We start from the raw sequence: 25,281 nt of genomic DNA, 5'->3' as shown, positions 1-25,281 counted from the left end.
TAGAGAAACAGTTTTACAAAGCGAGATTTCTTTCATTACAAATTTGGTTCAGCACAAAGCCAAGTCAAGCAGAGTCCGGGTTTTTACAAATATGAAAACATCAACAAATTTATAGAAAGCCTTGGTCAAGTAGAACAGGCACCATAGTGCCGCTCCAGCTCAGTGACCATCAATCCAGCCACTTATGTCCTCTTCAGACTAAAGAGGCCTCAATTATGCCTGTTCGAGAAGCCTTCCATGGCTCGAAATAAATTGAAGCTCTGCCAAACTCAAACGTTGGTATCGATTTCCAGCTGAAAATCATCAGTTGAAGGTGTTGACGATCCAATCCAGCATAGAAAAAGCCAATCCAGCCCAGTTCAAAAATAGCTACCCAAGCAGAAATCGAAGTCCAACGTTCTGTTGTCTTTTTCGGAGTTGTCATTTTGTTTTTTGAGTCCTGTAATAGGCAGTTCTGCCTAAAATTGTATGTCTTTTTTTTATCTATTCTAGCCATAACTACCAATTTTGTACTGTGAAAAATTGTGAAGTTCTCACCAGTATGAGGCAAGAAAAGAACTTACTTGGGAGATATTCTTCACCCAAATTCACAATTGCTTGTTTAAAAATCAGTAACTTGGGGCACAAGTTATCTATTTTTTAGAAGTCTGCTAGGGTTCCAAACTACTAGCAGTGGCACGCTCACTCACAAAAGAAAGTTCACTTGTTGACCACCAATGGTTGTCAAGCCAATAGGGAACTTTACTCTATCATCACAGGATTAAAACCAAAATTGGTGAACACATATTTAGGAGGCGGACCATTGAGTGTAGCAATCATGAAATCGTCATTTGAGACCTTCACACCGGCTTGAGCAAGCTGATCTCGAAAGTGCTTTAAACGAAGAAGGAATCTTCCAATAGAATCCCATCCTTTCTGAGCGGTTTGAAGCTCAATCTTCAAGTGATTAATGCGAGCTCATGAAACCGAGGCATAGCGATCCACCAAATTGAGCCAAGCTTCTCGAGTTGTCTTAGTCCCAATGACATATTCCAAAGCTTCATCCAACAGAGTGGCGATGAGCAAACTGAGAAATGCTTTGCCAGTCTTCAGCCATTCCTTGTAAGTAGTTGTGACTAGAGAGGTAACACCCTCTTCGTCCAAGATTACAAATTTTGGTGGCTAAATGATAGAGCCATTGAAATGCCCAAAAAGCTCATACCCTTGCAACACAGACTCCAATTGAAAACTCCACTTCAAGAAATTGTTGTCACTGAGACAAATGGTAACCATACTGAGCAAGCCATCAATCTTGATGGAGGAAGAAGAAGCCATGATGAAGCAGAGAGAAAACCCTAGAATTGAAATTGAGAGAACAAAACAAAGAGAACAGGGAAGAAAGCACAGAAAGGATCAAATTGAAAGACAAAGAAATGTCAGAAAGGATCAATTGATTATGTGAAAACCACGGATCGCGCTGATACCATGTTAACCAACATATTCAGAAAAGTATGAGGAAGAGACCTGAAGAAGAAGGAAAGAAAAATAGAGAGAACTTGCAATCTTAATTTATGTATTTCTTAATCTGCTTTAAGCTACAACACTATTACACTTTATACTTGTTAAGTAAGGCTTAACCGGCTAACCAATACAGCTATCTAACTAACTCACATACACTACTAAGAGCTCACATGCCTTGCACACATAACTCACTAACTGTTTACAATGATATCAATAGTTAACAGAGTAGGCACTATGATTCCTGATGACTTTGGTGAAATTCATAAAAAGGGTTGGCATTGTGGCTTTCTTATTTGCTAGAGACCATATAACCTCCAAGGCAATCCACATTCTTTTCTTCTTTTTTTGTTAAAGTTAGGATGGGGTTTTCATTTTTTGACAAAGTTTGGAATGGGTTGAGAGATTTTCTACACACTGCAAGTCAAAATCTTTTACCATTGGACTGGTCCCGTTGACGTAATCCACATTCTTTTCACGAGGCTCAAAGCTAAATAACAACGCCATATCTAGAATGGTATTCTAAATCAAAGACATTGCAGATTCGAAGGTGAAGCCGCTACCAAAAGTACATAAAAAGGATCTAAAACTACTACAGCAATGAAATTGATTTATTTTTTTTTTACTTTTGTCGTTTGCAAAGGCAAACAGGGCAGACAGCAACAAATTCAGGTATTTTGTCACACCACAAATTCAGGTATTCAGGCATTTTATCATCTTCTCTATCAGTTGACAGAAATACCAAAACAAATCTTTTGATAGTACAAAATGTTTAGAGTCTAGGGTTGGGGCTCGAGAAACACCCTACATAATTATTCATGACCAAATGGTACCAAACGATAATAGCTGCAATGTGATCAAGCAAATGCGGATACGAATGAATTTCACAGGAGTTGTTTAAAGTACCAACATTATGCTCACCTTCAAATGCAGTTGATAAGTAAATTACACACATGTAGAGTATACATCCCATACACACCTTGGTCTCTCCTTTAAAGGTATAAGCAAGGCCAACCACCAGGGAAAAAAAGGGGCTTGGGTGCTTAAGCCTTTCCTTTTTTGTACAACACTTCAAAATTTCAAACAAAAAATCAAAAAATTGCTGTCATCTGGGTCAAAAGGTGCAATGCAACACGGTCGAATCCTGTATTTCGCAAAGTTGAAATTCTGATGATTCTTCAGAAAGTCAGAACAAGTTCCAGAGGTTCATAAGATAGCAGCTGGTCAGCATACAAATCTCACTGTGATATCATGGCAGTTCCATCTTCGTCCTCGGGAAGGAATACAATCTCATAGCAAAATCTGGAAAAAAAACAAAACAAAACAAAACAAAACACAATCGTTCAGCATATCTATATCTTCAGTCCAACACTCAACGGGAAAACAATCTACATCGGAATAAGCTATATTAACAGAATTATTTCAAACAAAAACCATGAGATTCACGCAGTTTACAGAAAAGGATGGTTATGTCTTTAATTCGTCTGTATCTGATGAATAAAAAGATAGGGCAGGGCCAAGTGCATTGCAATGAGTTGACTTCTAATTGTTTGGTGCTCTCCTAATCGCAGTCATCATTCCTTAGTTAACACCAAGAAAAGACAATGACCTTTAACCTAAAATGCAATTACAACCAAATCAAAGCATCAAACAGCCAACTTCCTATTTTGGAAGTAAACAATCCCTATCCCTTTTTTTATTAAAAAAATTAAATTAAATTAAAACAAATGCCTTTAAATTTTGATAAGGGATAACACTTGGCTAAAGCTAGTTACAATTGCATCTATCTTTCTCCAGGTTTAGCAAAACCATTCATTTTCATCATCATACATATACAGATGTGTATTGCATATTTTCGTTAAAAGTGGTCAAGTGCATTGCCCATGACAAGTATTATCAAGAGCATTCTGTCCTTCCCGCAATTGCAGAGCATTTGAAAAGGATTTCAAGGGTTGGGATGGAAGAGGGACGGAAAAACATTTCCTTGATTTGGTGGTCGCATGCAATGCAGAAGACCATCTTAACAGAAGTTAAACGCTGTCCTTACTAAACACACATTGAAAGTTTGAGATTCAAAATGATTGCTATGAAGTTCATGGACCAAAATGAATCGCGAGTCAAAGTTGACGGAACTATGTAATTTGCCCTTAAAATTTCCTTCCTATCAATTACGTTCAGCAAACCGAGCCTCTATTTCTCTCTAGTACTATTATACCCAAACATGAAAACAAGCATAAAGTAAACCCAGATGGACAATAATTTCGCACAAGCTTTTACACTGCCATTAAACAGAATCACACAGAACACATCAAATTTACAGCTTATTATTACTATTGTTAATACCCGAATTAAACCTCCAATGACCACCAAACACGTGGACGGAATCGACGCTTGTCACTATAAGCCCTTCGGCAGGACCCCTACCGAAGCTTATACATCTTGTTGCTTTTGCCCTTGGACACGTGTCATGCTCACAATCCGCCCCTACAGTTCCACATCGGAAATATGAGCATAGAGCACGCCTCCCAAGGCCTATATAAGGAGACCCCTTTCCCCAAAAGGAAGGGACAAACCAACGGTACGCTACCGCTTGACCCGTAATCTAATATTTACTAAATTCGTACTTACTTAAGCATCGGAGAGCCTTCGGCCGGTACCACACCGGTACCCCAAGGTCTTACCGAACGTGTCCTTTTGCAGGAACTTGATCTTCCGAAGACTAACTCCCTTCTGAAGACATAATATTACTAAGTTGGGCGAACCACGTGTCAAACCACTTTTTCGCATCAACAACTATTTTAAGTAAAACTGTAGTAACATATTTATGAATCCTCATAATCTCATAATCATTACACAAAACAAGTGATGGATAAGAACACATGCAGCCCCATTTTTTTTCTTAAAAGTTCAAACCCATTAAGGATTTCTATAATTAGTAATAAAATCATGTTAACAGAAATGAGAACAAATCCTCCTCCGCAAACTATTCAACCTAACCATCCATTAGAAAACACAAAAACAAAAAATAAAATCACGAAGAAACACTGTAATTTACATCAAAAGACAACCCACAAAAATTTAAAAAACTATAATTTGATTAGTGCACTAAACATAGAAGAGCTAGAAATGAGAGAAATTGGGAAGAAAGCCATTACCATCCACTGGAAGTCGGTCGGTTCCCGCTCGATCTCGGCCGAGTCATCCTATCATTCCCACCACCCGACTTGGGCCAGCCATCTTCCCCATACTGAACCGGAGCTCCAAAATGCTTCTGAACCGGTCTGGGGCGCTCTTCCTTCGCTACAAAACCCGGCCGTAGATGAGGCGGCACGAACTTGTCCGGTTTCGGCGACAATATCAAGCCCGGAGCTTCCTTGTGCCTCGGAACCGGAGACAATATGGGCGGGCTTGAACCGGTTCGGCCTAAAGGACGAAGCGAGATTGCATCGGAACGAGGATCAGCCCGGATCTGATCGGGTAGCTGCTGGGTTTGTTGAGATGGAGATTGGAGATGGGGTTGCTGCGGTTGCTGTTGCGGTTGAGGTTGAGGCGAAAGGGGCGGTGGGTTGGAGATGGATTTGGGGGTGGGTCGGGTCAGGACAAGCATGCGGCCATGGGTCTTGTTGTGGGGTGAAGAAATGGCAGAGTAGGAGGAAGAAGAAGAAGAAGGAGAAGGGCCTTTGCTATTGGCGTTGGGTTTGGAATTGGTGGAGAGGTTTTTCTCGTAGATGTGGTTGAAGTTTATGGACGTGAACTTGTTGGTTTTTGCCATCCACCACCACCACCACCACCCACTCTCACTTCTCTCTTTTATATTTCCTTGGCGTTTTGGTTCTGGTTTTGTGTCGAGAATGAAAGAAGGAATAAGAAGAGCAGCAGAGGGGACGAGAGACGATGATTGCTGGATTGGGATGTTTGTTTTGGTTTTTATTTATTTTTCACTACCGCACAGTTTTTAGATTGTTTAAGAAAAAGAAAGTCTAATGTTAGCGTGTTGTGGGTGGTGGTTTGAGTGCTACCTGACGTGGTGGAATTTGATGGACATACACAGAAGTTCTTTTTTTGGGAAATAGCCAAAATGCCACCAATTTTTTAATTGTAACTGAAAATACCACCCTTTTTAAAAAAATTTGGAACTATCACCTATAAATATAAAATTATTGTACCCTTATTGCTGATTTTTCACAAGTTCAGAAATTTGTTCTGTTTTCTTAGCTCACACAGCTCTCTCTCTCTGGCACAACTCGCTTTCTCTTTGGTAGCTGTCTATCACAGCTTTGTGGGTCTCTCTTGGCTCTCTCTCTCTCTCTCTCTCTCTCTAGCACAACTCTCTGTCTCTCTCTTTGCTCTCTTTGTCATAGCGCAGCCGTTTATCTCTGTAGCTTCGTTAACTCTTTCTCCCCTACTCGATCTGTTGTTCTCTGTAGCTTCGTTATCTCTTTCTCCCCTATTCGATCTGTTGGTCTCTGTTTGGAATCGCGAACCCTTCCCTTTAGCTATGTCTTCTGAATAACTGCTTGCAACCTTGAAGCTGTAGTGGATTGCCGACCCCGAAAAGGTAGTGTTGATGGTTATTTTGTTAATATCAGTGGGATTATGTGAAATGAGTTATAGTTTGATTGTTTGGGTTTGTGTTAAATTCGTTTTGGCTTTAATGTGTTTGGGTTAGGTTTTGTTGAATATTCATGCTCATTCATCTAGGTTTGTACCAATTCCATTTAGATTGGTCTGGATATGTGAATCTTGAAAGTTGGGATTTTCCATTTGATGTAGTAGATCTGTATTGACAGGACCCGACCCAATTTCCACTTTAGAATTCGAGCCAAGTCCTGTACGTGTCCGACACCTGGCGAATGTCGGGCACAAATGACCTTTTTACCCTTCTTACTTCAATTTCTCCTTAAATTGCCTTAGACTTCTGCCGAAAATTCGGCAGAGTCTCCTCTGTATTTTGGCCAATCCCAAAATTTTTCATCTGTCAAACAATCTCAAATATTTCACCCAACAGCCAGAATGTTTTCAGTAATCGATTCAATTCTAATCTCCAAATTTTCAACTGGATATCAGAGCATATTCTCAAGTTCTCAAGGTTTAAAGGATTTTCTACAACTCTACCTTACTTGGCGGTGCGGAAGCTCGGACTGGCCCGGTGGTGGATCCGCGTACCTCTATGGCCTGGGGGCGAAAAACAGTTTGAAAATGTGAGTGGACAACAATAATGTTCTTCAAAACAATTTTCATAATCATAACATCCCCCATTATAAAAAAGAAATTTAGCTAAATAAACTGAATACGTACTTTTTGCGCCAAGCATATTCAACTCAAGGCATTCTATATTAGTCATATTCAAGCTCGAAAATTTCATACAAAACCACTGAAATCAAAGCTTGCATAAGAGTGCTGAAATCAACATGTATAAAAATTATGTACTCAAACCTTGCATAACTGAACAAATATAAAGGTATCTATGCTTGAAAAATCAGAAAAGCTGATTTAAAATCACTGAAAATCATAACTGAATAAAAGCAACTCAAAATCCATTGAAAATACCACCAAGTTGTACCCCTGTCATTTCCGTCAATTCCCTGGCAGGTCTCGGGCGTCACACAGGCTACCCGAGCCGCAAACTGGCGAAATCAGGAGACTATGATCAGCCTGTCCCACCGGCAGATTCCTCGGTGACACCAAGTCAGCTCGAGTCGCTCTGGCAGGATGCAGGGGACCGTAGTCAGCCTGATCCGCAATCCTGGCAGGTCTCGGGGACACAGAGTCAGCCGAGCCGCAATCCTGGCAGGTCTCGGGACACCAAGTCTGCCGAGCCGCAAATCCTGGCACTCACGGTCCGAGCGTCCCCGAAACTCGTGAGGCAAGTCAAGGCACTGACTAACTGAAATCGGACTGGATGTCCGTAGACATCGGTCCAACTCTGGGTAATCACCAAAGAAAACGGGTACGAGGTGGTTTTAAAATAAATTCCTTTAAAAAAAAAACTATTTGAAGAATAACTGTAAAACTCAAGTCGTGCTGCGGTCTCAACTGATTCGAAATTCAAACTCTGTTCAAACTCTGTTTCTATAACTGGTAAATAAGCAGCACCGACTTATAGACCTGTTACTGTACTGATCATGTTCGAAATCGTAATAAAACTTACTCCAAGACTAAATAAAGAAACTTATTCAAATGATTTCATTCTGAAAACTTATTTATATAAAATCAATATAAACTCATTTATAGAACTTATTTATATATAAACACATCAAAACATTTATGAAATCTGATTTAGGAAAGAAGGTCCACTCACAGATGGTTCGAGCTACTTCGACCCCTCGAAGGTCTCTTTTGCACTCCTGCCGAGCTCCTGGTGCCTGATTACCCCGAAAGATTAAATTAATAAACTGCTGAATAAAACGAAATTCAACTAAACACCCTGCCCCCGGCTCCTAAAAATACGTGCTTTTCAACTCAAATTACTCCTATACCCACATTAGTTTTTTCAGACAGTTGGACCAGTTTTTGGGAGGTCCGATACTCAGCTAAGCGATAACTGTCAGATCGGCCGACTCGGGACCTGTGGGGTCCACGATCTCCGATGGCCAATCTGGACTTCCCTGAAGATTTCTCATAGGACGGGAACCATGTTCTGCGAATTTGGCCCGAAACGGACGGTCGGATTGGCCAAAATCGCGTTATCGCTTAAAACCCTAACCCTAGCCCCCAGGGTTCGCGATTCCGGAGTATCCGGGACTCCGATTCGCAATCCGTCGAATCCTACGCGATCCTGAAGTCACGTAGACTGACCTATCCAAAATTCAGCGCGATCCAATGATCACACGACACTGCACCCACGGATCGCGCGATATGGAAAATCCGTTCGGGGCTCAAACGGACTCCGAATTGAGATCCGCGAAATCCCATGCTCTCGTGACGACACGAGGACCTCAAAACTGGCCAGAGCCATGCCACCACCCTGGCCCACGCGCTGCCACACGCGCGGGGCAGGTCGGGGGTCCAAAGCGATTCGGGTGTGCCGAAAAATCGTGGAACCGAGACTCCAAACTCCTACCCTAGGTAAAACACCCCATTTGGAGTCACTTTTGTTCTTGGACTACCCCCAAAAAGTGACCGGAAATGGTAGTTTCGAAGGGCCGAAGGTTCGGCCAAACTTCAAGTCGAAAATCGAGTGATCTAGAGATGAAATCGACCAAAGCCCAGCCTACCATCAGTTAGAGCATGAAAAATAGGTGAAGATCCATACCTCACTCGAAAGATTTGGTGAAGAAATGAGGGAGATATTCGAACTGGAAGTTCGGGTGGCATTCGGACGAACCGTCGGCTTCCATGGCAGATTCCGGCCAATTCTGACCACGGCAGCGGCGGAGGTGGGTCGGGAAATGTCGGCCGTCGTGTGCTGGTTCGTTTGGCACCAGTCTCGGAGATCAGCTCCAAGCGAGGAGGCCGGTGCGACGTCGGGAAGGGAGGAAGGTCGCGGGAGGTTTGCTGCGGGAGGAGAGAGAAGGAGCTGACGGGGGAGAGAGAGAGAGAGAGCTATAAAAAGCTGACTTTTTGACCAAATTACCATTTTGCCCCTCGCGGTTTTTAGACCATATCTTCTTCGTTACGGCTCCGATTCGGGTCTACTCCGTGTCTACGAACTCCTTTCGCCGCGCTCTACGCAATGGCGTAAGCGAAATTCCCAAATTCTTTCTCGATCAAAAAGCCAAATTTTCCCCTATTAAAATATGCGAGGGCAATTTGGTCATTTTGCTAAAAGATATTTTCCTTACCTTTCTAGATATTTCTTTCTTTTTAGATATTTTGTTTTGGGTTCTTACAATCTACCCCCCTTATAAAAATTTCGTCCTCGAAATTTACTACTCCGTGATTCCAAGCGGGGAAGGATTACTCCTGCATCTGCACTCAAACTATTACACTGCAATTTACCATTGAAAGCTAATTACCTTCCTTGCCAAAATCTGAACTGCTTGATTTCCACACGTTCTAATACCTCCTTAGGTCTGATACAGTTAGGATTGACTCCCTTGCTTCCGTACATCCCATTATACTTTTCTTAGGCGATACTATCGAGAACACCTATCTGAAGATCCTTCTTCTAATATCTGCATAACTTCTTGTCAATCCTGAAGTACTTAGATTCTTTTTCTGCTTTAATTCAATCAGATTCCTTATTTCCTACAATACTTCCAGATTTCAATGAACCTTGTTTAACATTCTTTCTTCGTACTTGGATAATCCATACTATGTCTCGAGTAAGGCATCTATTGGAGACGTCTGATCCAAGGAAATTCAACAACTAATACTTAAGGCATTAAACTGAAACCAAGGCTCAAAAGCTTCTTTTACCTGAGTCCAACTGAAACCGAACCCGGATTTCTGAGTCTGAATTATAGAGACTGGTATTTCACGGTACCTACCACATCTGGCACACCTGTCTCTCAATACTTCTGGCTATACCAGCCTTAGAACGATTTGCAATATCACCATCCTGGCTGGTACCTCTACTGAAACTAACGCCAGTTCGATGGCTTCCACGTCTGCGGCCATTTGATGATTGGAAACTGTGATCACCACTGTCGTATCTCTCTTAAACTCTTCCTGATATTTGTTACCTATCTCCAAATATTGTGCGCGAAGTGCACCCCATAGTCTGCCCCTTATCTGACTGGGACAGACATCACCACAGCATCCACATTGACCAACTACTAACTAATCACAATACCTTGGATGGAGGATTTTTAACCTTCACGCAACTAGGTACTACGTCTTACTTTCTGATCTCTATTAGTAAAATACCGTACGTGAAACCTTTTTCTCGTATTCGAGTTTAACTATTAGCCTCTACTCTGCTGCAAAAACTCCTGTATTCACACCTTCTGTAGACTTATAAATAAGATGGACTATCATATTCTGTTCCCAAAATGCTTACTCCGTACGAGTCAGGGGATTTTAACATCACTTCTTAACCGAATCCTGCCCAAAACTTTATTCTCCTGTTGGAACAACCCGGATCTCTAGGACCTGCTATATTCCTTCAACTCAATCCTCTTTTACTACTGGATGCCATTATTATTCCAATTTATAGCTCTTACTCCTGTTTACTTGATCCACCCATCTCGCGGATGGATCTCTGGCTGACTATAGCCTGGGCTAACGTGTTCAGGGTCTACCGAGTGTCAGGATCTCCCTGCCTACTAGGTACAGTAGGTACGGTTCCTTACAAACCTCTTACAAGAGATTACTCTGCCGGTTCAGATACCGACGCAGCTCCTGTCTGACTTGGGAATTTCATCCCCTTACATCGGGATAACTATCTAATTTTCCTACGGATACCACCACCATTTGGGCCCAGCTTGAGAAGAGAACGAGGATGCACAGAGTGCGAAGTCTACAGGAAGTAAAACCTATGCTCTGATACCAAATTGACAGGACCCGACCCAATTTCCACTTTGAAATTCGAGCCAAGTCTTGTGCGTGTCCGACACCTGGCGAATGTCGGGCACAAATGACCTTTTTACCCTTCTTACTTCAATTTCTCCTTAAATTGCCTTAGACTTCTGCCGAAAATTCGGCAGAGTCTCCTCTGTATTTTGGCCAATCCCAAAATTTTTCATCTGTCAAACAATCTCAAATATTTCACCCAACAGCCAGAATGTTTCAGTAATCGATTCAATTCTAATCTCCAAATTTTCAACTGGATATCAGAGCATATTCTCAAGTTCTCAAGGTTTAAAGGATTTTCTACAACTCTACCTTACTTGGCGGTGAGGAAGCTCGGACTGGCCCGGTGGTGGATCCGCGTACCTCTATGGCCTGGGGGCGAAAAACAGTTTGAAAATGTGAGTGGACAACAATAATGTTCTTCAAAACAATTTTCATAATCATAACATCCCCCATTATAAAAAAGAAATTTAGCTAAATAAACTGAATACGTACTTTTTGCGCCAAGCATATTCAACTCAAGGCATTCTATATTAGTCATATTCAAGCTCGAAAATTTCATACAAAACCACTGAAATCAAAGCTTGCATAAGAGTGCTGAAATCAACATGTATAAAAATTATGTACTCAAACCTTGCATAACTGAACAAATATAAAGGTATCTATGCTTGAAAAATCAGAAAAGCTGATTTAAAATCACTGAAAATCATAACTGAATAAAAGCAACTCAAAATCCATTGAAAATACCACCAAGTTGTACCCCTGTCATTTCCGTCAATTCCCTGGCAGGTCTCGGGCGTCACACAGGCTACCTCAGCCGCAAACTGGCGAAATCAGGAGACTATGATCAGCCTGTCCCGCCGGCAGATTCCTCGGTGACACCAAGTCAGCTCGAGTCGCTCTGGCAGTATGCAGGGGACCGTAGTCAGCCTGATCCGCAATCCTGGCAGGTCTCGGGGACACAGAGTCAGCCGAGCCGCAATCTGGCAGGTCTCGGGACACCAAGTCTGCCGAGCCGCAAATCCTGGCACTCACGGTCCAAGCGTCCCCGAAACTCGTGAGGCAAAGTCAAGTGCACTGACTGAACTATAATCAGACTGGATGTCCGTAGACATCGGTCCAACTCTGGGTAATCACCAAAGAAAACGGGTACGAGGTGGTTTTAAAATAAATTCCTTTAAAAAAAAACTATCTGAAGAATAACTGTAAAACTCAAGTCGTGCTGCGGTCTCAACTGATTCGAAATTCAAACTCTGTTCAAACTCTGTTTCTATAACTGGTAAATAAGCAGCACCGACTTATAGACCTGTTACTGTACTGATCATGTTCGAAATCGTAATAAAACTTACTTCAAGACTAAATAAAGAAACTTATTCAAATGATTTCATTCTGAAAACTTATTTATATAAAATCAATATAAACTCATTTATAGAACTTATTTATATATAAACACATCAAAACATTTATGAAATCTGATTTAGGAAAGAAGGTCCACTCACAGATGGTCCGAGCTACTTCGACCCCTCGAAGGTCTCTTTTGCACTCTTGCCGAGCTCCTGGTGCCTGATTACCCCGAAAGATTAAATTAATAAACTGCTGAATAAAACGAAATTCAACTAAACACCCTGCCCCCAGCTCCTAAAAATACGTGCTTTTCAACTCAAATTACTCCTATACCCACATTAGCTTTTTCAGACAGTTGGACCAGTTTTTGGGAGGTCCGCTACTCAGCTAAGCGATAACTGTCAGATCGGCCAACCCGGGACCCGTGGGGTCCACGATCTCCGATGGCCAATCTGGACTTCCCTGAAGATTTCTCATAGGACGGGAACCATGTTCTGCGAATTTGGCCCGAAACAGACGGTCGGATTGGACAAAATCGCGTTATCGCTTAAAACCCTAACCCTAGCCCCAGGGTTCGCGATTCCGGAGTATCCGGGACTCCGATTCGCAATCCGTCGAATCCTACGCGATCCTGAAGTCACGTAGACCGACCTAGCCAAAATTCAGCGCGATCCAATGATCACACGACACTGCACCCACGGATCGCGTGATATGGAAAATCCAAATTGAGATCCGCGAAATCCCACGCACTCGTGACGACAGGAGGACCTCAAAAATGGCCAGAGCCATGCCACCACCCTGGGCCACGCGCTGCCACACGCGCGGGGCAGATCGGGTGTCCAAAGCGATTCGGGTGTGCCGAAAAAATCGTGGAACCGAGACGCCAAACTCCTACCCTAGGTAAAACACCCCATTTGGAGTCACTTTTGTTCTTGGACTACCCCCTAAAAGTGACCGTAAATGGTAGTTTCGAAGGGCCGAAGTTTCGGCCAAAATTCAAGTCGAAAATCGAGTGATCTAGAGATGAAATCGACCAAAGCCCAGCCTACCATCAGTTAGAGCATGAAAAATAGGTGAAGATCCATACCTCACTCGAAAGATTTGGTGAATAAATGAGGGAGATATTCGAACTGGAAGTTCGGGTGGCATTCGGACGAACCGTTGGCTTCCATGGCAGATTCCGGCTGATTCTGACCACGGCAGCGGCGGAGGTGGGTCGGGAAATGTCGGCCGTCGTGTGCTGGTTCGTTTGGCACCAGTCTCGGAGATCAGCTCCAAGCGAGGCGGCCGGTGCGACGTCATGAAGGGAGGAAGGTCGCGGGAGGGTTGCTGCGGGAGGAGAGAGAAGGAGCTGACGGGGGAGAAGAGAGAGAGAGAGCTATAAAAAGCTGACTTTTTCATCAAATTACCATTTTGCCCCTCGCGGTTTTTAGACCATATCTTCTTCGTTACGGCTCCGATTCGGGTCTACTCCGTGTCTACGAACTCCTTTCGCCGCGCTCTACGCAATGGCGCAAGCGAAATTCCCAAATTCTTTCTCCATCAAAAAGCCAAATTTTCCCCTATTAAAATATGCGAGGGCAATTTGGTCATTTTGCTAAAAGATATTTTCCTTACCTTTCTAGATATTTCTTTCTTTTTAGATATTTTGTTTTGGGTTCTTACATGTATAGTGTGATTCTGATGTGTTACTAGTGTACTGTGGTTGTGTTCCTCTTATTTTACAGTCGTATTGCTGTTATTTTGCTATTATAGTGCCTCTATATTGCTTCTATATTGCTATTATATTGTGGTTATATTGCAATTGTATTGTATGTTTATTGTGGTTATATTATTGTGTTAATGAAATGTTGTTTTGTCATGGTCAGAAATGGAGACAATTGTTATTCTCGTGTGCTACAATGGAAAATGGGTCACCTCGAAGAAGATGTGCAAATACGAAGGGGGTGACTCAAAAGGCTTAATAGTTCCACGGACCATCAAATTTGCTGAACTGTTGGACCGTGTGCATCCGATTGGTAATACAAACATCAGGGAAGACAAGATTTGCTTAAAATTCTCAGTTTTGGTGGCCTCGAATGAGTGGAAGCACATAAAGATTGAGGACGATGATGATGTCAATTTTTTTTATGAAGTACAATTTCGAGGTAACACCTTCAAAACTAGCTCCCTTACTCGTGAGTATAGAAGATAAAGGACTGACAAATGATGTAGTTCATAGTATGCATATCACGACAGATAGTAGTCGGATGGGTCATTCTTCAGTTGCCATTGTTGAAAGCAATGAAGTAACTTGGAATAATACAAATGTCACTGATTTGGGAGGTGAAGTAGGGACAGATTTTATGGATATGATTGATTTTATCGAGGTGGAGGAGATGCATGGTGGTGATAATGGTACTGAAAGAAATGAAGTGTCAGTGTACTCTGCCCCTCCTAATTTGGGGTGCTTGAACACAGCTGGCCAGTTGCCACAAATGCGTTTAGGAGGAGAATCTGAACCCACTCGTCAACATTATTAGAGTCAAATGGGTGAAAAAAATCGGTATAATGCAGTCGGTGTAAAAGACGAAGAAGCATATTTGGACAGCGGGTTTTCACGAAGCGATTGGAATCCGAAAATTACAGTTGGCAAAATTTTCTCTAGTAAGAAAACATTGTTGACGGAGTTACGGTTGACGGCATTAAGAGGCCACTTTGAATTTAAGGTGCAATTCTCTTGCACTAAGAGGTTGCTTGTGGTTTGTTGTCAACGTCCATGCCCATGGCGGGTCCGAGAATCGAGAATTGGAGAATACAGCTTCATGATTGTGAGGTGTACAACTGTCCATGAATGTGATTTGAGGTTTGTAAGTGACAAGCATCGTCAAGCAACCACAGCACTTGTAGCCAGTTCACTTAAAAGGAAGTTGAAGGATTGTCGGACAATATACACACCAAGTGACATTATGAGAGATGTGAAACACAACTTTGGTTGCACCATCCATTATTCTAAAGCTTGGAAAGCAAGGGAGTTAGCTCTATTGTCCATTAGAGGATCAACGGAGGAGGCATATTATATCCTTCCAGCTTATTGCTATGAATTGGAGCGTATGAATCCCGGCACAAAAACACACATCCGAACTGATGAGAACAATCACTTTGTGTATTTATTTATGGCGGTTGGCGCATGTATTAGAGGGTTCCGTTCTTCCATGCGCCCAGTGATAGCCGTGGATGCCACTCATTTAAAATCCAAGTACAAGGGTGTTATGTTTGTAGCAAATGCATTCGATGGTAATCGAAATATATATCCTCTTGCTTTTGGGATCGGGGATTTGGAGACGGATGCATCATGGCATTGGTTTTTCACTAAACTTCATGAAGCCATTGGTGAGTGTCCCAATCTTGTTATTATTTCTGATCGCAATGTTAGCATAGAGAATGTGTGGAACAAAAAATTTTTCCAACTGCACAACATGGCATATGCTTTTATCATATGAAGGGGAACATGAAACGCACTTTCAAGTTGAAAAAGCGTGATCACATACTTATGCACTTTGAGAAGGCTGCAAAATCTTATTCCATTGCTGAATTTGATGGTCATTTTCGCAAGATCAAGCGAAAGGAACATGTTGCTCAATATCTTGAAGAGGCAGGGTTACATAAGTGGTCTAGAGCTCACATGGATGGACGCCGCTACAATGTAATGACAACAAATATTGCGGAGTAAATCAACTCAGTCCTTAGGTTTGCAAGAATGCTGCCAGTGGTTCATTTGATAGGGGAAATTGTTAATCTCCTTGTGAAATGGTTCACCGAACGTCGTGAGTTGGCTTTGAATTGCACAACAACATTGTGCCCCAATTTTGGAGAGAAGAAGTTGAGGAACAGGTTGGAGGATGCTGCAAGGATGAATGTGGTTAAAGTTAATAATGCACAATATAATGTTTTGGACGGTAATATGGACGGCCTCGTAGATTTGACGAACAACAGTTGTAGTTGTAGAAAGTTTCAGCTTGAGCAGCTACCTTGCAAGCATGTAGTTGCAGTTTGCAGCTTCTTGAAAGTAAGTGTATATGCAAAGGCTTCTCGGTATTACACTCGGAAAACCTGGATGGATGCTTATTCAGATAGCATCTACCCGGTACAACCTCACGGAATGTGGGATACTCCTGAAGATGTTCGAAGTCGAGTTGTGCTGCCTCCCATGGCAAGGGTCATGCCAGGCAGATGAAAGAAGTTAAGAATTCCCTCGCAAGGAGAGGGCAGCATTAGAAGAAAGTGCTCAAGGTGCGGTTCCGCAGGCCACAATAAAAGCACCTGTAAAAATAATATTCCATTGCGCAATGTATCTTAGACAATAAGATTTGTGTTGCTTTGGTAGGTCATGTGAACTCAACTTTTATTTGTGGTGGGTTTCGTGTTATGTTGAATGGGAATTCTTTTAAATTTGCATTATTTGGGTTGCATTGCTACAGCATGCTGATTTGGGTTGCATTGCTACAGCATGCTGTATTGCTGACAGATTGCTATTATATTGACCTTTTATTGTACTGGTATTGCTTCCTGATTGCAATTATAATTTGAGTGCTAAATTAAAGGGACTGGAATGTAATTCCAAATGGATCCAAAACATTAAAGTTCTTAGAATTCCTATATTACACAGTTACTGTGATTCTCCGACTATACCTTCTTTTTTTATCACAAATTCGGCCGATGCATAGGCCAGATGTGGGGCAAATACAAGGTGAAATGTCCTATGTGTTTGACTACATATACTTGTTGAAGGAGCATTACGAATGTCAACCTCAATAGATTGCTCATGTCTTGCCAAGAACACTCTTGAATTTATGCAATGTGCCCAAGCCAGTCCCAAAGCTGGACTCACCCGTCTGCCTGATGTGTCCAGGGACTCCAAGTTTCCCAACCTCACCCCATTCACTCCATGATGTGGCCCAATAAAATCCACCACTTGGTTGGTGACAACCACCGCCAACCCATACTTATTTGCTAAACCCTTCAATGTCCCAGATATGTTGAAGAACATTTCAGATCGTCGTTTCAAATCTGCCGGTGTTGTCTGATACTGTGATCGGAACAATGCAGCAATGGAATCAATGACAATGAGTTTCACAGGTAGGCGGGTGTGATCAATGGCAATAAATGCTTCTATGTCTCCAAGGACATGGATGAGTTCTTGATCATCATGAACACCATGAACATATATGTCTTCCAATGGCTCCAACCTTATTAAGTTGGGGTATGATGCATGATAAAGGTTGCCTAGTTGTTGCAATCGACGAAATGGGAAGCTGAATTCTGTGAATATGTAGATGGAGGAGCCCCCTAGTCCCCCATGTGAGGGTGGGAGCTGAGCTCGTACCGTAAGTTGGAGACAAAGCTGCGTCTTCCCAGAACCACTCTCCCCTACTAATTCTGTTATGGAGTTGCAGGCTATCCCACCCCCCAAGCAGGGATCTAGTATTGGGCATCCAATGGATAATTTAGGGGTTGAAAGAGGAAGGAGCATGAGGTTTTGGGGTGTCATGTTTGTGTCATTTAGGGGGGGGGATGTGATGGTGCTACAAGGCATGCATTATATATATATAGAGTTCATTTTGAAGGTCTGTACTGTAGGCCATCTGTCTTTTAAGGGATGTTTAATTCATCCTTTTTCCAGGTTGTAATTACTTTTTTGTTTATTTATTAGTATATTTTTGGACCATATAATTTAAACCATATTCTGATGCAGTACGTCCTCTAATAGGATCATATTGTAACTCTATCACTACTCTATTGTACTGATATTGACATAATATTGCCACTATCCGCATCTGTATTGTATATTTATTGCCGCTATATCGCCACAGAACTGGAGACCGATAAACTGTATACGCAGAAATAGAAAATGAGGCTTCATCATTCCATAAAATCCTATTTCCAAACTTACATAATACAACAACAGGCCACCCCATCGTTACATAATACAAAAATACGCCACCTCATAGTTCCATTTCCCTACAAAATGAGGCTTCATCATTCCATACATTCCTATTTCCAAACTTACATAATACAACAACAGGCCACCCTATCGTTACATAATACAAAAATACGCCCCCTCATAGTTCCATTTCCCTGCTGTTGACAAATTCGAAGTTGCATACTCTTCAAGTGCGGTGACCGCGACCCATGAAATTCATGACCCCGGCCACAGTGATCTTGGCCCAGTTTCCTGCCGGATCCACAATTATTGCAAATTTACGAAATAGTTCGAATCCCCTTTCCACTTGTTCTTGCTTCAACTTGGCCATTGCTTCTGATTCCTTGAATACCATAATTGCAGTGGCAGGGGCAAGTTCAATTTTTTCTTTCATTCTCTTTATATGTAGGAGATGCATGCGCGCATGATAACGACAGCGAATTGTGCGGTTTTTTATGACACCCCATCTAGCTTGGCCCTCCACAATTTTTTGAAACTATGTCTGCATGAAGATTTTTCCAAAACATGGTATTGCGTTGACATTGCTGTATGCCATGGACCAAGTCTGCAGGGAGTGAATTCGGTGACTTGGCTTCTATTTCAGTCTCCCCTCCTTCAGTAATTGAAATCGTTGGGTTTGGTGTGAGGTTATGGTCCATGGTCTTTGATATTTATTGTTGGCTGGTGTACAACTTAATTGGAACAACAGGGGACTAAATGCGATGTGAGTTAAATCTGTGGGGAAGGTAATGGCTGTAAGCAGCAGTTAATGTGATGGAAGTTTTCATTTCAAACAGCTGGGTTGATTAATATACCTGCAAATTTTAATGACCAAACCAGTAAGTGAGAGAGTTATTGGCGGGAGGGATTAAGGGGAGTAATTGGCGGGAGGGATTGGCGGGAGTGTTAGGCGGGATAGTATTGGGTGGGATAGTATGGGCGGGAGTTATTACCCAGGTTGACTTTATGCCTTTTTGTAATATATTTGTATGTTGGACGTTCCCAACTTGGTCATTTTCCCATTATGTCATTGAAATAAGGGAGTTGCCTATTTGCCTAATTCACCAACTCATTCGAATTGACCAATAATGGTTATTGTCTTATTTCTCATTTCACCAATCTCAATTCGTTTCCATTTTGCCATTTTTCATATTTTCCTATTTTCCATGTGTCATCCAATTTTCCAATTTTCCAATTTTCCAATTTTCCAATTTTCCAATTTTCCAATTTTTGAATTTTTCATTATTTTTTCCTATTCCCTATTTTCGTATTGTGCAATTTCCCAAGTTTCCTTTTGTTCTATTTCCAGTTTTCCAATTTTTCAATGTTCCCATTTTCCCCCCATTATGTACTTATAAAAAGTTGCCTACTTTGCCTAATTCAGATAGTAATTAAAATTGTCCAATATGGTAATTGTCTTATTTCCCATTTCCACAATTTCAATTCGTTTCCAGTTTTCTGATTTTCCATGTGTCCCTGTTTCCTATTTCCAATTTTCAAAATTTAAGTTTTTGTCCAATTATCCAATGTTTTTATTTCCAATTCGACTATTTTCTAAGTTTCCTTTTTTTTTCTATTTCAAATTTTTCATTGCGGTAACTGTCCTTTTGTTCAATTTCCACTTTTGCTATTTTCCAAGTTGCCTTATTTCCTATTTTTCATTTATCCAGTTCTCCAATATTCCAATATTCCAATTTTCCAATTTTCCAATTTTCCAATTTTCAATTTTCAATTTCCCAATTTGCTTATTTGCCTACTTTCCAAATGTCCTTTTTTCTGATTTTTCGAATTTTCGAATTTTCAAATTTTCATGTTTTCAGAGTTTCCTTTCTTTCCTATTTTCCTATTTTCCAAGTTCCTTTTGGCCAATTTCGAAATTTCCAATTTTCCAACTTGCTTTGTTTTCCAATTTACAATTTCCAAATTTCCTATTTTCCAAGTGTCCTTTTTTCCTTTTTCCAATTTTCCAATTTTCCAACTATCATTTGATCCTATTGCCTACTTTCCTGTTTCCAATTTTTCCTTATTTCCTTTTTCCAATTTTCCAATTTTCCAATTTTCCAATTTTTCAACTTTCCGACTTTCCATTTTTTCGTATTTCCGTTTTTCCCATATTTCTTTTCTTCAATTTCCAATTTTCCAAGTTTCCTTATTTCCCATATCCAAGTTTTAAGTTGTCACTTTTCCAAATTTCCAATTTTCGTGTTTTGCTATTTTCCTATTTTCCAATTTCGTGTTCTGAAAATCGCAATAAATGCTTACTTACATAGTCCTATTTTTGGTTCCAATCCACAATTTCCTATTTCCCATTAAGGTTTCCTTTTTTGTCGTTTGGAAGCCAATTTTATTGTTCTTAATGTCATGTTGTACTGCTGTAACTTACAGCCAAGGAGTTAATGGTGTAGTTTGCAATCCCATCAATTGAATGCACCAACACAAAACCCAATTTACCTCATATAAGTTCGTACATATAACTGAACCTTCCTATATAGAACTGCAACAGAGGCACCTTCTTAACGGGAAAGGTAATTAGTCTTACTTAAAGGCAAATATTCTCCACTCAACCTAACCATATAGTCGTTTACAACTGGAGACTGAATGTACCTCTATTTTGTTTGTTGCAGGCAACAGCTGTGAATTGTCCCCAGTAATACTTCAACATGTCGGATGTACGCCCTCCTAACGAGCATGTGAGTTACCCGGGGGACCAGCCGTGGCATGTGCCATTCCCATCTCCCCCTCGGACTCCCAATCATGATCCCACTTCATCTGGAAGTGAGGCTGAGACTCATGATCCGCTTGACAAAATCTCTGCCGTCAAGCACCACCTCCAATATATGTCAAAGGCAACGGATTGGTGGGAGAGTAAGTGCGATATTCATGGCCAAGTTATGGGAAACTTGGCCAACAAGTTGAACAAAGCATACGCTGGAGAGGTGAAGCAAGCTCTTAAAGCAAAAAGTCGGAGCAAAGAGTTAGAGTCCTTGAAGTTGAAATTGGAAGACAAAAAGAAAAATGCCCTCGAAACATTCACACAATCTGAAGAATATAACCATGAAATGGTTGAATGTTTCAACAACGGCTTCGAAATGTTCGGAGATTATGCTTCGGTCATCTCACCAGACCACAATTGGAGTGAAATTGATGTAGCTGATGTCTGGCAGGTACTGAATATGGGTTCTGATGGAATGGCTCATCATAGCCTCGTGCATGCAGCGAGAAGAAAGGACAAAGACATGGATCTTTTGATGGACCTGTAGTAACGGTGAATGCTGCTTCAGTTCATCTCACCCGAGTACATGGATCTTTTGTTGCCTTCATTTTCCCTTCGCGGGATAGTATTGTTAAGGTTCGGTGGCGATTTCTTTTGCATGTGTAAAATGTTGTCTATAATGTGTATGTATTCTATGTAGATTGACTTAATATTGTATTTCTATTGCGTTTATAATGCCTTAATACTGTAATGTGTATGTATTGTATGTAGATTGACTTAATATTGTATTTCTATTGCGTCTATATTGCCTTAATATTGCCTTAATATTGCTTTCATAGTGCACCTATATTGACCTAAGATTGCTCTTATATCGTATGTGAATGGCATGTGCTGTAATAAGTCTCCACTTCGTTGAAAGTAATCCTGAATTCAAATATGACAGACACAACAATTGTTATCCATCCTTATATTACCATGAATTGATTTGGACCTTTCAAATGATAGTTGGAGTTGCACATGGATTCATATTCAAAAGGAAAGTAATTCTCTCCCTCAATGAATTGTCGTTCAAAAGAAGGCAGCTATCAAATATTGGGTACAAAAATGCAACATCCACGGTAAATTAATTGGGCACAAACCACATATTACAAAACCAGGATGATTTTTGGCCTGCTTGAAAAGAGAAGGGCCAAATACAACAGAAAATAGAATCCATTCAAGCTTGTACAATGGAATGCACAATAACCCTTTTACATGTCCTTCCAACACCAGTGTTTTGCCTACGTTAGAGTCGCAGGAGGAGAGCATATTGCCATTGTGCAATTCGAGGGGGCAGTCAATTTGGTATGGTGGCATAAACATGTTTACTCCACGAATCACCTGTATGGGACAGAGCTTCCTTCTTCCCTTGTCGTCTGTAGGTTTCAACTTCACACTTTTTATATACATGTATGACAACTTGTGGCTATTTATGTATGGCCTCCTAACACTTGTTCTGCCATTCCAAAGTATTAGGCGAGAAATTTTGAGTTGAATGACTGAAAAGACTTCAGATGACAGAAACTAGAGATTTTGAAGAAAAAGGGTTAGCAAGAACATAAGCCATGGCCACAAAATAAAGAAAACATGCTATAAGCTCCACAGTAATGTTTACTTCATCTCCATAATCAGAATATTGGGGAAAAAATACCACGGAGAAATACATGAAATGAAAAACAACTAGGCAGTTACTGTGAGATTGTGTACATAAAACTTGGAACAACCAAACCAATTAAAGCTAAGCCATCTCATACGTATACCTACATCAAATAACAGTGTATGGTCATCTTGTTTGGAATATTGCAATCAACACTTGGTTGAGACCGACCTGCAAAAACAACTGGGTTAAGTGCAGATGAAGCCATTTATGAAGGGCAGTTCCAGAATTAAGACCTATGTTCATTTGTAACTGCCACCAAATCAGTTCATAGTTCATAGTACCAAATATCATAGTGCCAAATCAGTTCATAGTACCAAATCAGTTTTTGTATTTTTGTTGGCATAGACAGCCGAAAAGAAACTTACAGCAATAGCCTCTGTCACGCTCTCCAAAAGTTTATGCAATTTTGAAACAGCAGCATTCATACTATGCTTTGTCACATACATAAGATCTGAGAATTTTAGACCCTAACCATTTGTGAGGAGCAAATATTAGATTTGCTTAAAGAAGACAACAACTCACAGAACCAATGGATGAAATAATATGAACATATGTTCTGCGAGTTCCACTAGTTTACCAAGTTTACCAAATGCATTACAAAATTAAAAACTCATACAAAAATAACACCAAATACAAATGTTCTGCGAGTTCCACTAGCAAAGCAGAGTACAAATCATGAAAATGGTACCTGAAGTTCACCGATCAATTCAGATAATTTACCATTCTTACGCCGGATGGTGCTAGTATACCCTGTACAAAGAGAACAATCACTCAGATCGAATACAGCTAAATACACAAGGAAACTAATCCAGTATGCAAGATGAAAGAGGAGTGATTGGTACCTACTCCAGCTAAGATCAGCAAACACAGTATCAGGTTCCAAATTCATATAACAACATAATGCTAAGCAGAAAAGTAGAATTGCTGCCAAAATTATTTAAAACGAACTAAGTCAAAACTAAATGGAGAAATGTTAACAAAGTTGTATGCTTGAGTAAGTCCAGTAACAGATTCCCAAAACAACAGAGACAAAATGTGAACAATGGCTACTAAAGCATCCACAAAGAGCAACTATGTTTATATATGGAGGTGTACAAAATAGTTAACCTTCAAAATCGAAACAGTGTGTGTGCCATGTAAGGCAATTAGCCACTGCTTCTACACTGTACAATATTACACCTGACAATAATAACTAAACCAACTAGCTGTAGCAAAAAGGCAGGATGACCATCTAAAGTACCCCCAGCAAAGCATCTACGTTTGCATCTTCATATAAAGGAGTTCCTGACATAAGTAATGAGCAAAGTGAATTCCCAAGTCATAAGTCCAGAGTGAGGTGAATTCACGGACATGAAGACATTTACCTCATAAATATGCCTCCCCCCTTAAACCCTCAATTGCAAGCTTCAGTCGGTAATATTTGATCTTCAAAGGGTCAACTTTATCTACCGAAATCCCAGCACTGAGATGCTCGAGGAATTTGACGGTCAAGATTCCGCAAGACGTACTGTGAGGCCAATAAGTTGGGAAATTAGAACTGCAGTTATGTAAAATTTGGATAAACTGCACTAAATTCACAAAGCTTACCCATCTCGTTGTTGTGGCACATCTGCAATGCTGCACACTGAGAATGGCGTAAACATCGACATCGTCAGCCCCTTTTGCTTAACCTCTTCAACCTCAGAATCTTCATAAAAGTGCATATCGTACAGCACTCGTGCCAGCGTATCGCTAATAGGGTGCAGAAGTGTAACCAGCTTTGAACGTTTGGTAAAAGCAACATAGGAGTCATACACAGTTGCAGTATGTTTGACGAAATCAATTTCGATTGCAACCCAGTGAGACCCTTTCAGATTATATGGAAAATAGACCTTCCGGACTTTTGTCCAAGCTTGGGCATACCCGTGTTGCCACGTACCACGCACAAAGTGATGTATATTCTTCAGCTTGCTGGGTGGAAGGTCAACGGTGTTTGAAGCAGCTGCCTTCTTCGATCCACGTTTCCTGGCAGTCGGTTTGAACGGCTCTAGAAATTGCTGCACAAATTTAAATGAAGGCATATTAGAAAATCACAACCGACAGCAAATGAAGCAGTGAATGTAACATGGTTACATGTTTACCTGCAAGCAACAATCTGCCGTTGTCCAGTCAGTTCCAAATACCAACGGATGAGAGAGTTGCCTTTTCCGGATAAGAAAGGTTGCCATGTCCAGGTGCTGAAAGTTGACACATATAATATTAGCACAATTTCATACAACTCTACACTTAAAAAAGGTGAGAAAACAATTGAATTATCGTAATGAAGTACAGCTTTGTGTATCGTTACCCTTGAGCTCATCCATTCCGTTTCATCGACAAGTTTGTAGAAAAAATCAGCGCCCACTGAAAATGATTCCAGCTGCACCTCCGCACTACAAAAGGCAAACTTGCAACGGTTACTTGTGTAGTCATGTCATAAATATGACTTTGTTGATGAAAAAAATACACATGTATATTAAAGCAAACTCTACATTCTCTCATTAGTCTATGACTACATAGTAGAATAGGATGAAGATTGGAATTCAAAGGTAAAGAATCGTAACATGATATCGCTTTTCCAGGCAGTGCAAA

The 25,281-nt window shown here is 41.0% G+C and overlaps 4 protein-coding genes and 1 long non-coding RNA gene across 5 annotated transcripts; 2 read left to right on the top strand and 3 right to left on the bottom strand.

Moving 5' to 3' along the window:
* Window positions 1–2,351: 2,351 nt before the first annotated feature.
* Window positions 2,352–5,495, bottom strand: LOC117613221 (protein ALEX-like). The gene is made up of 2 exons (XM_034341851.1): window positions 4,653–5,495; window positions 2,352–2,799 (listed from the first exon to the last, which is right to left on the bottom strand). Coding segments are annotated over exons 1-2 (618 nt in total). The 5' UTR covers window positions 5,270–5,495; the 3' UTR covers window positions 2,352–2,798.
* A 9,330-nt stretch (window positions 5,496–14,825) lies between these two features.
* Window positions 14,826–16,009, top strand: LOC117613219. Its single transcript, XM_034341850.1, has 2 exons — window positions 14,826–15,707; window positions 15,782–16,009. Exons 1-2 carry the CDS (start codon window positions 14,826–14,828, stop codon window positions 16,007–16,009), a joined length of 1,110 nt encoding a protein of 369 aa, XP_034197741.1.
* Window positions 16,010–16,036: 27 nt separating this feature from the next.
* Window positions 16,037–16,513, top strand: LOC117613218. The gene has a single exon (XM_034341849.1). The coding sequence runs from the start codon at window positions 16,037–16,039 to the stop codon at window positions 16,511–16,513; it is 477 nt and encodes a 158-aa protein (XP_034197740.1).
* Window positions 16,514–16,945: 432 nt separating this feature from the next.
* LOC117613217 (DNA repair protein XRCC3 homolog) lies at window positions 16,946–17,827 on the bottom strand. The gene has a single exon (XM_034341848.1). The coding sequence runs from the start codon at window positions 17,825–17,827 to the stop codon at window positions 16,946–16,948; it is 882 nt and encodes a 293-aa protein (XP_034197739.1).
* A 5,280-nt stretch (window positions 17,828–23,107) lies between these two features.
* On the bottom strand, window positions 23,108–23,669 carry LOC117613220. The gene is made up of 3 exons (XR_004583687.1): window positions 23,514–23,669; window positions 23,360–23,421; window positions 23,108–23,138 (listed from the first exon to the last, which is right to left on the bottom strand). It is a non-coding gene; the product is annotated as an uncharacterized LOC117613220 (long non-coding RNA).
* Window positions 23,670–25,281: the final 1,612 nt, after the last annotated feature.

The sequence above is a fragment of the Prunus dulcis genome, unplaced genomic scaffold, assembly GCF_902201215.1.
Source record: "Prunus dulcis unplaced genomic scaffold, ALMONDv2, whole genome shotgun sequence".
Lineage (NCBI taxonomy): Eukaryota > Viridiplantae > Streptophyta > Magnoliopsida > Rosales > Rosaceae > Prunus > Prunus dulcis.
This window is presented reverse-complemented; position numbering and strand designations above follow the sequence as displayed.